The sequence below is a fragment of the Rhinatrema bivittatum genome, chromosome 1 (genome assembly GCF_901001135.1).
Source record: "Rhinatrema bivittatum chromosome 1, aRhiBiv1.1, whole genome shotgun sequence".
Lineage (NCBI taxonomy): Eukaryota > Metazoa > Chordata > Amphibia > Gymnophiona > Rhinatrematidae > Rhinatrema > Rhinatrema bivittatum.
Window position 1 is genome coordinate 651,327,422 of NC_042615.1, and position 14,183 is coordinate 651,341,604.

General features: G+C 40.9%; 1 protein-coding gene across 3 annotated transcripts in view; it reads right to left on the bottom strand.

Annotated features, from left to right (window-relative positions):
• Positions 1-14,183, bottom strand: part of ARSK (arylsulfatase family member K) — a 148,568-nt gene that overhangs the window by 50,195 nt on the left and 84,190 nt on the right. Inside the window, exon 8 of one of the 3 annotated variants that reach the window (XM_029573081.1) lies at positions 13,494-13,600. The exons of the other annotated variants lie outside the window; for them this stretch is intronic. Coding sequence (XP_029428941.1) covers positions 13,554-13,600 — 47 coding nt within the window. The 3' untranslated portion in view covers positions 13,494-13,553. Of the gene's footprint in view, positions 1-13,493; positions 13,601-14,183 lie in introns of those variants that run through there. 3 annotated transcript variants of the gene reach the window in all.

A 14,183-nucleotide genomic window follows, 5' to 3' on the forward strand; every position in this document is an offset into this window, starting at 1 on the left:
AGCCAAAGCTTCTGATTTAGCAAAATTTATTTTTAAACCTGCTACTAAATGAAATTGTTCAAATAAGTTAATAATAACGGGAACACTCTTGCGTGGATTTCCTACAAAAAGTAAGATGTCATCAGCAAACAGAGCTGATTTTAATGGATGACCATTTAAACTAATTCCAACAAATTGTGGTGTATTTCGCAAGACATTAGCCAACGGTTCCAATGCCAAAATGAACAACAATGGAGATAATGGACAGCCCTGCCTGACTCCGCAGTATAATTTAAAAGAATCTGTAGAATTTCCATTAAGCAAAATAATGGCACTAGGATTACTATACAGAGTTTGAAGCCAAGTAAAGAAATTTCCAGAAAAAATTATATTTCTGCAGTGCCCAAAACATATATTCCCAAGATAGAGAATCAAAAGCCTTTTCGGCATCCAGACTAAGAATTCTGCTTTTGGTTGATAACTTAATGTGGCAATAAGATGCCGAACATTACGTACCCCCTGGCGACCTTTTACAAAGCCAGTTTGATCTTCATGAATGAGAGAAGGTAAAATTTGATTTAAACGAGATGCCAAAATTGCAGACAAAATTTTTATATCCACATTAATTAAAGATATTGGACGATATGAACCTACTTCCAGGGGATCTTTACCTGGTTTAGGAAGAACAACAATAGTTGACTGATTAGATGATACAGCAATATGTTTGTCAATTAACATTCCAGTATAATATTTTTGTAAAGGTTTTAAAACAATAAATTTCAGGATTTTATAAAACTCAGATCCTAAACCATCCTGACCCGCTGCTTTACCCAATTTAATTGATTGAATTACCGAATAAATTTCCTGTTCAGTTATAGGAGTATTCAATGCCAATACCTGATCTCTAGAAACTTGAGGCCAAGTAATATTTTGAAAAAGTTTTTCTGCTACTTCCAAATTCATAGGTTTATGACTATACAAGGCTGCATAATATTCAAGAAACCTAGTAGCAATTTTCCCAGGTGCAGTCTGATATAAACCCTGACTATCTCGAATACCAACTACAGATGTACGATTTCTTTTAGGGCGGATAAGATGTGACATTAAACGACTAGTACGATTACCATACTTGTATAATTGATAGCGATAGTATCGTAGCGATTTAGAAGCTCTCTGATGCAATTAAAAGTGTTTTTTGGTATGTGAAAATTACAATGAGGTTTGTCCTTTTTCTCTTGTAAGGCTGACAGTCCCGGACAGCCTGAAACGGGCTGTCCGGGACTATCGTGGCCCGCAATGATTGAAGTGCAGAAACCGGCAAATAATATCGTGCACTGCGATGAAACACCGAAAGAATCATCGCACACTGGGAAAACATCGCGTGCGGTGCTAATGTTTTCGCGAATGGCGAAAACATCGCCGCACGCGATGTTTCCCTACTGCACGAAAGAAGCCTCGTTTGCATTGGTAACGCCCCCTAATGCGTTACCAATGCGATATTGGAAAATGAGGCCCTTAGTCTACTAAATTATATATTTATGCATTAATTTAGTTTTTGATTTATATTCCACCATTCTTGGCAGGTGAGACACTTCAAAGTGGATTACATTCAGGTGCTGTAGGTATTTCCCTGTCCCCAGATGGCTCGCAATCTAAGCGAATCATTAACTAGGCTGCAGTAGCACTTTACCACATGGTAAAGGTGCTACCGCTAAGACAACGGATAGTATTTCAAATTCCATACGTTTCATCCCCAAGAAATCCTGCAGCAAGGTGGGAATTTAAATTAGCTGCTTGGCATGCAGATCAGCTCATAAATATGGCTGTCATAAAACAGCTTGCGGTAACATTGGCAAGCCTAGTTATCTGATGGAAAATTAGCTACATCTCAATAGACATCCTGATCCACCTGGAGGTTTTCCTTAAAAGGGCCATGTGACAGCAGATCCCCTCCCCCCCCCCCCCCCCCCCCCACACCTGTAGTGTAAAAATCTCCGGGGGTCTAGTGAGACTCCTTCTCCATTTCTTCCTGCTACATCATGAAACGGCACCAATGTAAAAATAAAATAAAATAAAATAAATCTGATTCTTACCAATGCCAAATTCCGACCCCTTAAGTGGTCCAAAAATGAACCCCCACTTTTTCCCTTCCTTCCAGCCCTCCACATCCTCTAGAACAATAACTTTAAACCCCTAGTGGTTCAGAGATGTCCAGCGCATTCCCTAGGGCTCCAGGTCAGCTGCTCCATTTTCAGAATGGCACCAGCTGGCTCTGGTGCTATTTTGAAGATAGTGCAGCTGGATCTGGAGCCCTAGGGGGCACTACAGGCACTGCTGAACCACCATGATTGAAAGTAAGTGTTCTGAAGGGGTAGAGGGACAGTTTGCTATGCTTGGTGGTCCGTGAGCTATGTCCGCGGACTGCCGCACTCACCCGCTGGCAGGTCGCGCAGGTGCGATGCGTCCCGGCCTGGAGGGCTCCTGGAAAGCCATCCTCCTTTCACCTCACATTCTATTTCCCTTACGCTGCTAGTCTGATTTATGTACCACTAGCCACAACTTCTACTTTGCCTGCAGCTGTCTTCCGATTGCTGAGCTCCAAAGACTCATAACAACTGAATCCAGGCTGGTGTCTGTACAGTTATTCTTCTTGCCTTGCAAGTCACCATGAGTGCTGAATTATTTTCTTGATTCTAATAAACATTGGCCTAGATTAATCAAATTGCTGTAAATAAATCAGAAACATGGCGCGTTAGCATCCTATGATAAAAAGATGGCGTGATTATGGAAATTACTGATATACCACTTCGTGTATGTAAGTTTCACAACTCACAATACTCTATACCATTGCACTTCTTTTTATACAGCGCGCATCATTTTATGTCTGGCGCGTTATTTTGTTTGTTTATACATACCAGCTTCCTGCAGCTGCCTCTATGAGGGTGTGTCAGGTATGGGAGTAAGAGGAGGGTTCTTGCTTCCTTAGAGATTAGGAGTTTTTTTTTCTGATTACCTGAGTGAGCTGTCCTGTTTTGTCTTCTCATCTGTGTTTTTGTACCTTTGTGTCTTGTCTTTATCTGGGTGTGGAAATTTTTGTTTGTTTGTAAAGTTTGTCTGTCTTTCTTTTTATAAGGGTGAGTGGCGATGGAGGAGTGAGAATTGGAGGAGTGGTGTGGAGAGGAGTGGTGAGAAACTGGAGAGGATGGGGCATGGAAGGCATAGGAAGAGAAGAGAGGTGTGAGGAGAGGAGGGCAGGAGGGAGAAGTAGGATTAGGAGTAGGGAAAAGTGAATGGATAGGAGGATAGGAGGGGGAAGGGGGAAGGGGCTAGACAGGTGAGTGTGGCAGCAGGAGATCAGCAGGGTAGGGCTAGACAGAGAGGGTGGGAGTTGGCAGAGCAGGTGTAGAGGGGGAGAAAGGGAGGGGGTAGGGAGTGGGAGCAAGATGGCGCCGGCCATCCAGTGCTCCCTCCATGTGACAGGGGCCGGCCAATGGCACGGATACCCTGTCACATGGTAAGGGCAAAGGGCCAATCGCGCCATTTTGATTAGTGGCAGCCGACGGCCCGGGAGCGGTACCTGTAAAAAGTTTTGGGGGGGGGGTCGGGAGGGTGGGGGAAGCTAAGGGATTAGTTTTAAAGGGTCGGGGTGGGTTTAGGGGTTATTTTTGTGTGCCGTTTTCCCGCCCTCCCCAAAACGATAAGAGAACCCCCACGAACAATTTCGTGGGGTTTTCCTATCGTTTTGGGGGAGCCCCCGATTTCTGATGATTTTGAAAATATCATACGATATTTTCAATCGGCCGAAGCCCGATTCACATCCCTAGTAACAACTAAACTGAAACACTGTGCAGCATTGCTGGAGATGACTTTAGATGAATCCATTTCATTCTTGAGCTTTTAGTCAGCATGGAGCTTTGACTGTGCTCTGTACTACAATTGTTGTCTTAGCTTTGTTTTAACATAACTATGAATGTATCTACATACCTCCACCAAGAACCTTGGATTAAAGAAATACGTTACTGTTAAAGTTACATTACATAAAGGTACTGTTAGATGTAAGTTTTTGTGTGTTTATGTGTAAAATTGTAATAAGGAGTAATCTTGTTGCTCACGTTCTCTGAGTTCACTTACTGTTTTATGTAATGGTTGTTGATGATGTAAACCGGAGTGAAGGCAGCTAGCTATACCTCGGTATATAAAAAGCTTTAAATAAATAAATAAATAAATAAATGGTAGCAATGCAGTATAAAAAAATTCCATGGGAAAAATATAGCACTATTACGTTTCGCAAAAAAACATCTTACTAGTTCTCAAAAAAAAAAAAGTGTCAAATTGAGAAATGTTGTTAGATATATATCAGACCACAAAATTATAACCAATAAAAAGTGAAATAACGACAGTGAAATCCATTAATTTTTAATAAAATGCAGAGATGCTTATATAATTTCAAAATGTGTTTTATGTATAATAGTTCAAATGTAAGTTCTAGAGGGTAAATATGACAACAGCTATAAAAGAGAAAAAGCAGTTAATAATCAGAAAAAAAACCCCTTGCCTAGAGAATCCTGAGATAAAAAACCTCATGCTAATTGAAAAAAATGTCAATTTCTTAAACAGAAAAACTCTAAACCTTTGAAGGAGGCAAATTTAATAGGCCACACATATTCAATGTATGACAGCTGTAGAGGCGAAAACACTCAAAATAGTCAGATCAGTCATCAGAGGAAAGCATAATTAGATAGAGAAATACTTTATAAACTTATCCCGGGGAGGGAGAAAGCTTCATACTAATTGTTAAAAGCATCCATCAATTTCTCCAGCAGAAAAAAACCTTACTTTCTACAAGAGGAAATGTAAGGGGCACATCGCTTTCTTTGCAGCGTCCAGTGATTAGAGAAAAAGACCTAGCAGGAGAGAAAATTGAGTAGAGAGCAACGAGTTTGCTCATAAAGGCCTCATCTGAGCAAAGAACATAAAATTACTCAATAAAACCTTCATTAGTTACTCCAGGACAAAGCTAATCTCAGGACTCAAAGAGCTTTGCCTTGCGTTTGCACACTGTGTCACGTTTGCTTTCAACAGAGTGATGGAGAAAATATTGGACCTTTCTGGGCTCTAGTAGGTACTTTGATGAAGGGAAAGCATATATTGTCTTTCTCCAATTAATTATGTTTTCCTTTAATGATTACTTTGACTTTGTATTGAAAGCTTTTTGCCCTCTAGATTAATGACAGTCAATTAGCAGGGCTCAACCAACTGTTTTGCAGTTCACTGCACTATTTTTTTCAAAGGCTGCTGTTTTGCCTGGAGTGGAGCAGAAAAGAAGCACGGGAAGGAAGAGCAGCTCCTGAACCCGAGAGGGGGAAGATGGTCTACTGCAGGGGGAGAGATGATCTCTGTAAGAAAAGAATATACACACTTGGTACTATTGTGAGAATGGGGGCATGGATCTGAGCAGGGCTTTTGTATGTGTGAGTGTGTATTTGGCAAAGAGGTGGGCCAACTGTATATGTGGAGAGCAAAGAGATCTCGGTGTGTGAGTTGTATACAAACAGGGCTCTGGCCTCGTGCCTGTGGCTCTGGCTGTGTGCCTGTGTGTGTTGATGTGAGAAGGGCTGCATGACGGATGCCTGTAGGGCAAAAGTGGGGCTCTCTGTTTTATTTTAGAGGACTTTCATTGTGTGTGATAGCTGGTATATGGGTGTGCATGTAAGAAAGAGAGAGAGGTGGACTCTGGATGTACCCTGTTTCCCCGAAAATAAGACATCCCCCGAAAATAAGACCTAGTAGAGGTTTTGCTGAATTGCTAAATATAAGACCTCCCCCGAAAGTAAGACCTAGCAAAGTTTTTATTTGGGAGCATGCCCGTCGCACAGAACACCAGAGCATGCAGCTGAGATTTTTTTACCCTGCAGGATTCACAGTTAGTTGTCATCACAAACCAGCATAACCAGACAACTATTCAGAATATGATAAATGTTCATTTTTTTGTTCAACAATATATGTGAATTCTTCTTCATGGAAAAATAAGACATCCCCTGAAAATAAGGCCTAGTGCATCTTTGGTAGCAAAAATTAATATAAGACACTGTCTTATTTTCGGGGAAACAGGGTATGTGTGTGTGTGTATTCAGAAGGAATAGGAGGAAGTTGTATGAATGTAAAACAGTGTATTTGTTTTACTGGAGCACTGGCTGCGTATGTAGCACAGTAAATGAAGTTAAGCAGTTGATTTGGATTCCTAATCCAAAAGTAAGATGGATACATTCCAGTGTACCCTTCAGTTGAGCTGAGAGTGTGAGTACTTGGTAGAGGCATATTGAAGAAAGAAAAGGTGGTTTTTGGAATTGATTTCTCTGAAGAATGTGGTGAGCAGAAGGTCCTTTCTAAAATGGAATGCTGAGACCCAGGTTTTGCCCCAAAATTTTGAAAAGGTCTTTCTTCCAGGAGTAAAGTGATGAAGAATGCCCAGCAGTAGATATGGTTGCAAGTAATAATCTGTAGACAAAGCTAAACTATCTCATCAATGACCCAAGCATTTGTTCACTAAGTAAAATATAAGTGGCAGAGTACATTCACAGAGCCTACTGTCCCGAGGTAGACACCTGGAGTAAATCCGAGCTGAATAACTCTAGGGTATATAAACATTACATTTTAACACTCTGATTTACAGCTTAAGGCTCTCCACTGATAAGAAACCATTTTCTTTCTTGAATACAGTGTCCCACAAACTGCACTCCTATATAGTGAAGTTGTTCCAAAGGACTTTACTGTCAGGGCAGTATAACAAACCATAAGACTTGCCATTATAAGTAATGCAATAGAACAATGATTCTCGTTAGCCCTGCTCCACCACTAGAGGGAAAACAGTTTCAGTCAATATTCTCTATTTTTGTTAACATCAGTCTCTTGCCCTGGACCAGTGAATTAAGAGCAGACTGTCCACTTGACATTTCCAGGGAAGAAGAGCAGGCAGGCATCAGAATAAAAACGTTACTTTCCTCTCAAATTCTTTCCACTGTTTATTAGTCCAAGATTTTGACCAAAATGTTGCGAAGGCAAAGCAGTTTCCTGGCTACCATGGAGGAAGTTACAGTTTTATATGAGATGCAGAGGAGATCATAGAGTGTCTGCTAAAAAAGCCACTGCAGATTCCACAGTAGCCATTTCCTCGGCCTCTGGGAGCTGCTGAATCCAATGTAAAAGTGTGCGAACCACCATATCACTGCAGATGGAGATTTGAATAGTCAGAGCCAAGGCTGAAAAGAGATGCTTCACAGGAATCTCTATCCTGCAATCCTGCGGATCATTGAGAGTGGTGCTGCCCTCAATAGGAATTATAATCTATCTGGTAACTGCTGTGACTAACACATCAACCTTAGGCAATTGAGACAACATGTATACCAAGTCCTAAGGAAGAAAGTTCAACCTGAGAAGGTTCTTGACACCCTTAAACCCTTAAGACCACTTTCAGGGGCCCCCCACGTTGCCAACACCATCTCTTCTACTTCCACATGGTGAACTTTCTGATCCCCTTAATAATAGGGTCCCAAATAGGAGGCTCCTCAACCTTGGGGTCCACAATCCAAAGACAGGTCGCCACCTGATCAATCAATGAAGCCACTTTCTACTAAAAATTCAAATCACTGTATCATCCTTCCTGTCTGAGAGGACCTCGCTCTCCTCCACTGAAGCCCCAGTACTGGGGACTGTGGGATCAGATTCTTCCATAGAGCAATCAGTCCTTGTGGGGAATTGATCCCCTCTAACTTGGCCAGAAGGATCTCTTTGAGGAGGACTTACATTTTGCATCAGGCTCCTGAATAGCACAAAATGCCTGATACAAAAAGCAAAAGAACTCCGGGGAAAATTTTCATCAGAGTTAGTAAGAGCCCTCCCTTCTAAAGTCAGCACAAGGGGGACTCTAAAGTCACCCTCTGAAATACCACACGGCTGCTGCGAGCCTGACAAAGGAGTGGGAAACAGAACCAAAATAGCACCCATTCCCACTGTAATTGGCATAGCGGCGGCTTCCACTGCGGACAGATCTGAGGAGAGAGCCCCTGCAGCAACATATGCCAGCTGCGAGGAAGGAGTACTGGCAGCCATAGAGGTCCGGGAACACTCCCCCGGAACCTTCCCGGCACACGCACAGATTGAGAATAACAGGCCCAAATAAGAGACCAACCTCCTGCTGCTGCATGCGCCACAGCGTCAACTTCCTTCCTCCATTGCCATTCTCAGTCGCCCTTCCCATCGCGGGTTAAGCCACTGCTCTAAAGGCTCTTAAACAAGCACAACTTACCCTGCTGAAGGAGGTAAAGCCATGGCACTCACCGAGGGTCCTCTCAGCCAGCCTGCACAATACCGCCGCACAAAAATGGTTTGATGCTGCTTTTTTAAAAAAATTTTGAGCTCTTAAGGAGGCAGTCAGAAAGCAGGCAGTAGGAGGTACATGCAGGAGGAGGAGACGAGGGGGGAGGGGGAGGAACTTCTCCACAGCACAGGATACAGAAGAAATAACTCCTGACTTTTTTTATTTAAACAAATAAAGGAGAAGGCCCCCCCCCCCCATATCAAAATCTACCACGTTCTTTGTGACTGGGAGCTAAAAAGTGAGCTCGCACTGATGGATATACCAGTGGCCTGGCCCTGCTGCTGAGTCAAAGTTATCCTGGAAATCCTGCTGCAACACCAGTTTGTCCTGCCATCTGCTGGAGGCAGAGAATATTGGAGTTTCTCTGTGCTGCACCACCTATTCATACTGGTGAAGATGTCATGGTAAAAGTCTATGTGCTCTCCCTCCATCTGCTGGTAGGAGAACATAATCCATCTGTTTGGACTGGACTGAACGGGACTGGTGTAGCAGGATGAAATGGAAATTCAAATTGTGGCAGGATTTTTTTCTTTAATTTGCAAACAAATTGAGGGTGTTTCATTTCCTTTGTAAACTAATGCACATTCCTATTCAAAACATCCTCTTTTACAAGAAGTTTTACACCACTTGATCAAACCAATAATACCAGCTATGGAGAGAGACATTTTTTCACATTTACTTTAGTTTAATATAAATATTTGCAAATATATATTTTGCAGTTTGAAGATTCTGCGTGCCTGAAGTTAGTTTAGAATATATTTTATTGCTCCAAGAATCTTTACCACAGCAGCAAAGAATTTTCAATGGGTTTTTTTGGCACTAGTAACATATATATATATATATAGTAACATAGTAATAACAGCAGAAGAAAACCAAATGATCCATCCAGTCTGCCCAGTAAGCTTCATATGGTAGTATTTGCCACGCCATGAAAGTTACCCTCATGATTCTCTTAAGGGTAGCAACTGCCACTCTGTGCAGTTATCCCCAAGCCATATGATAACCCATAAAAAATGTACTGGTAGCAACATTTTTACTGGGAGATGAGCTTTCTTGAAAATTCAGACAGTGCTGCTTGACGTGCTTTGCTTATGGACTTGGCTGTAGAAGCAGTCCTGGGCTTTTTCCCTTATGACTGCGTATCAGTACCCCAGACTGTAAAAGTCAGGGCCCATGTTGGTTGTCATCTGAATACAATTCCTCTCCCCCCCCACCTTCCTATCAAACTGGAGAGCAATATTGCAGTTTTATCAAAAGCATCAAGGTGATTTGGTTAAGGGTAGTAATCCCATGCCTTCCTTTAAGGGTAGTAACTGCTGCTCCATGCAGGTTACCCCCATACTTAACAGTTCCCCAGACTGTAAAAGTTGGGGGCCCTCTTTAGTTGTCGTCTAAATCCAATTCCCATTTTCCCACTGCGTACAAGCAGACAGCAATGTTGTAGTTGCATCAAAAGCATCAAGCTTATTAGTTAAGTGTAGTAACTGTCACACTCTCAAGTTACCCTCATGCACCCTTTTCTTTATTTCCATCCTCTAACAGTTAGGGATCCTTAGTGTTTATCCCATGTCCCTTTGAATTCTTTGACTGTTTTTGTCTTCACCACCTCCTCCAGAAGGTCATTCCAGGCATCCACCACCCTCTCTGTAAATAAATATTTCCTGATGTTAAGAACATAAGAAAATGCCATACTGGGTCAGACCAACAGACCAACAGTGGCCAATCCAGGCCATAAGAAACTGGCAAGTACCCAAAAACTAAGTCTATTCCATGTTACCATTGCTAATGGCAGTGGCTATTCTCTAAGTGAACTTAATAGCAGGTAATGGACTTCTCCTCCAAGAACTTATCCAATCCTTTTTTAAACACAGCTATACTAACTGCACTAACCACATCCTCTGGCAACAAATTCCAGAGTTTAATTGTGTGTTGAGTAAAAAAGAACTTTCTCCGATTAGTTTTAAATGTGCCCCATGCTAACTTCATGGAGTGCCCCCTAGTCTTTCTACTATCCGAAAGAGTAAATAACCGATTCACATCTACCTGTTCTAGACCTCTCATGATTTTAAACATCTCTATCATATCCCCCCTCAGCCGTCTCTTCTCCAAGCTGAAAAGTCCTAACCTCTTTAGTCTTTCCTCATAGGGGAGCAGTTCCATTCCCCTTATCATTTTGGTAGCCCTTCTCTGTACCTTCTCCATCGTAATTATATCTTTTTTGAGATGCGGCGAACAGAATTGTACACAGTATTCAAGGTGCGGTCTCACCATGGAGTGATACAGAGGCATTATGATATTTTCTGTTTTATTCACCATTCCCCGTCTAATAATTCCCAACATTCTGTTTGCTTTTTTGACTGCCGCAGCACACTGAACTGACGATTTCAATGTGTTATCCACTATGACGCCTAGATCTCTTTCTTGGGTTGTAGCACCTAATATGGAACCCAACATTGTGTAATTATAGCATGGGTTATTTTTCCCTATATGCATCACCTTGCACTTATCCACATTAAATTTCATCTGCCATTTGGATGCCCAATTTTCCAGTCTCACAAGGTCTACCTGCAATTTATCACAATCTGCTTGTGATTTAACTACTCTGAACAATTTTGTGTCATCTGCAAATTTGATTATCTCACTCGTCGTATTTCTTTCCAGATCATTTATAAATATATTGAAAAGTAAGGGTCCCAATACAGATCCCTGAAGCACTCCACTGTCCACTCCCTTCCACTGAGAAAACTGTCCATTTAATCCTACTCTCTGTTTCCTGTCTTTTAGCCAGTTTGCAATCCACGAAAGGACATCGCCACCTATCCCATGACTTTTTACTTTTCATAGAAGCCTCTCATGAGGAACTTTGTCAAACGCCTTCTGAAAATCCAAGTATACTACATCTACCGGTTCACATTTATCCACATGTTTATTAACTCCTTCAAAAATGTGAAGCAGATTTGTGAGGCAAGACTTGCTTTGGGTAAAGCCATGCTGACTTTGTTCCATTAAACCATGTCGTTCTATATGTTCTGTTGGTTCTGAGTTGTCTCTCTCCTGGAGTTTCATTTTGTGATCTCTATTTTTACTATTACCTTTCCAATGGAAAAGGTTTGAAGTTTGTATATCATTAAAACTATTCAGGTATCTGAAGGTCTGTATCATATCTACATAAGAACATAACATAAGAACATAAGAAATGCCATACTGTGTCAGAACAAAGATCCATTGAGCCAAGTATCCAGTCTCCAACAGTGGCCAAAGCAGGTTAAAAGTACCTGGCAAGCATTAAATAGATACCGGCAACAAGCAGTGGCTATTCCCTATTGATTAATAGCAGTTTATGGGACTTCTCCTCCAGGAAATTATCCAAACTTTTTTTAAACTCAGCTACATTGGCTACTTTAACCACATACTTGGACAACGAATTCCAGAGTTTAACTGTGCACTGAATGAAAAAGAATTTTCTCTGATTTGTTTTAAATTTATTTTTTAACTTCATGCAGTGCCTCCTAGTCCAACCAGATTTGTTATTATCTGAAAGAATAAATAACATTTCACATTTACCCATTTAAGCCCTTTCATGATTGTGTAGACCTCTATCAATACCTCCTCAGCCATCTCTTCTCCAAACTGAACAGCTCTAACCTCTTTAGCCTTTCTTCTTAAGAGAGCTGTTCCATGCCCTTTATCATTTTGGTTGCCCTTCTCTTTACTTTTTCCAATGCAACTATATCTTTTTTGAGATGCGGTGACCAGAATTGCACACAGTATTCAAGGTGTGGTCTAACCATTGAGCAATACAGAGGTATTATGACATGCTTCATTTTATTTGCCATTTCCTTCCTAATAATTCTAACATTCTGTTTGCTTTTTTGACTGCCACACCACACTAAGCCGATGATTTCAATGTAATATCAACTATGATGCCCAGATCTTTTTCCTGAGTGGTAACTCCTAAAATGGAGTTATGTTTCCCTATATGCATCACCTTGCACTTATCCACATTATAAAATGGGTTATGTTTCCCTATATGCATCACCTTGCACTTATCCACATTATAATTCATCTGCCATATGGATGCCCAATTTTCCAGTCTTAATTTATCACAATCCACTTGTGAATTAACTACTCTTTTGTGTCATCTGCAAATGTGATCGCCTCACTTTCTGTACCTTTTTCCATTTATAAATACATTAAAAAGCACCTGTCCAAGTACAGATCCCTGTGGCATTCACTGTTTACTTTTTTCCACTGTGAAAACAGACCATTTAATCTACTTTCTGTTTCCTGTCGTTTAACCAGTTTGCAATCCACAAAAGGACATTTCCTCCTATCCCATGACTTTTTAGTTTTCTTAGAAGCCTCTCATGTAGCAGATATCTCCCCTGCACCTCTTCTCTTCCAGGGTATACATATTTAGATCCTTCACCCTCTCCTCATAAATTTTCCGATACCGACCCCACAACATTTTGGTTGCCCTTCTCTGGACCGCCTCCATCCTGTTTCTATCCTTTTTGAAACATGGGCTTCAGAACTGAACATAGTACTCCAGGTGAGGCCTCACAAAGGACCTGTACAAAGGGCATTATCACCTTCTTTCTTTATGCAGCTCAGTATTCTTCTAGCTTTAGCTCTCACCTTGTCACATTGCTTTGTCATCTTCAGATTACCAGACACCCTAATATTTCTCTCTTGGTCCGTGTACATCAATCTTTCACCCCCAATTGCATACAGTTCTTTTGGATTATCGCATCCTAGATGCTCAACTCTGCACTTCTTGGCATTGAATTCCAGCTAACAAACAAACAAAATACGGGGAATATAAATTTTTGTGAATAAACTCTAATATCCGGTATCTTTACAGGTAACAACCAAAAATGGGAAGTACCTCAATACTAATGTATACCGTTTTTAATTTTATATCTGAACTTAGTGAACTTGTGCTCCGTTATGTGTATAGTCATTGTATTCTCAACCTTTGGAAAATCATCTTAAGTAAGCTCTCCTTAATAACCACAGGCCTTTAAATGTTTCAAAAACGGCTGGCTTTGCAGGTAATTTTCTCAAAGCACTGTAAAGCAACCCTTAACAAATTTCTAGAACGGCTGGTCATCCCGACTTAACTTGCCATGAAAAGTAAACAGTCCGCTCCATTGCAGGTAATTTTCTCAAGGCGCCATGAAGCTGCCTGACACTGTCAGTTTTTCGGCAGATTATGCCTGCTTTCAGGGGCTGGAGAGGCAACTGTCAACATGAGAATAAATATCAGTATTGACACCAAAGAATATAACAAATTAAATTTTCAAAATTTACTGTGATATCAGACTGGGATATGGACGCCACTGCTGTTTGTCGGATGGCGGCCATATTGTCCTCCTAAATATTTAAAAGAAACCGGGACCAATGATGGTTTACAAGGGGACTAAGTCCCACTCTCATCTTCGAGGATTGGCTAAAAAAAACATTCAGTTGATGAAATCTCTCTCTAATCTCAGATAAAAAACAGTTTCCTGTCACGTCCGACTTTCAGAGAAAAAGAAGTTTACTAGTTCTCTCTCAGGTTGACTCTTATCAATTCTCTTTCAGGTCTGTTGTTTTACGTCGATGAAAAATAACAACTAAATTTGTGTATTTTAAGTAATCTAATTAAAATATCTGTTAATATCCATAAACATGATTTTACCTGACATAATAGTTTATTCACAAACATTTATATTTCCCATATTTTGTTTGTTTGTTAAAGAAAGAGGGAATTTCATTTTGAGGTTGATAATTTTGGTTAACATTGAATCTCAGCTGCCAAATCTTTGACCACTCTTCAAGCTTT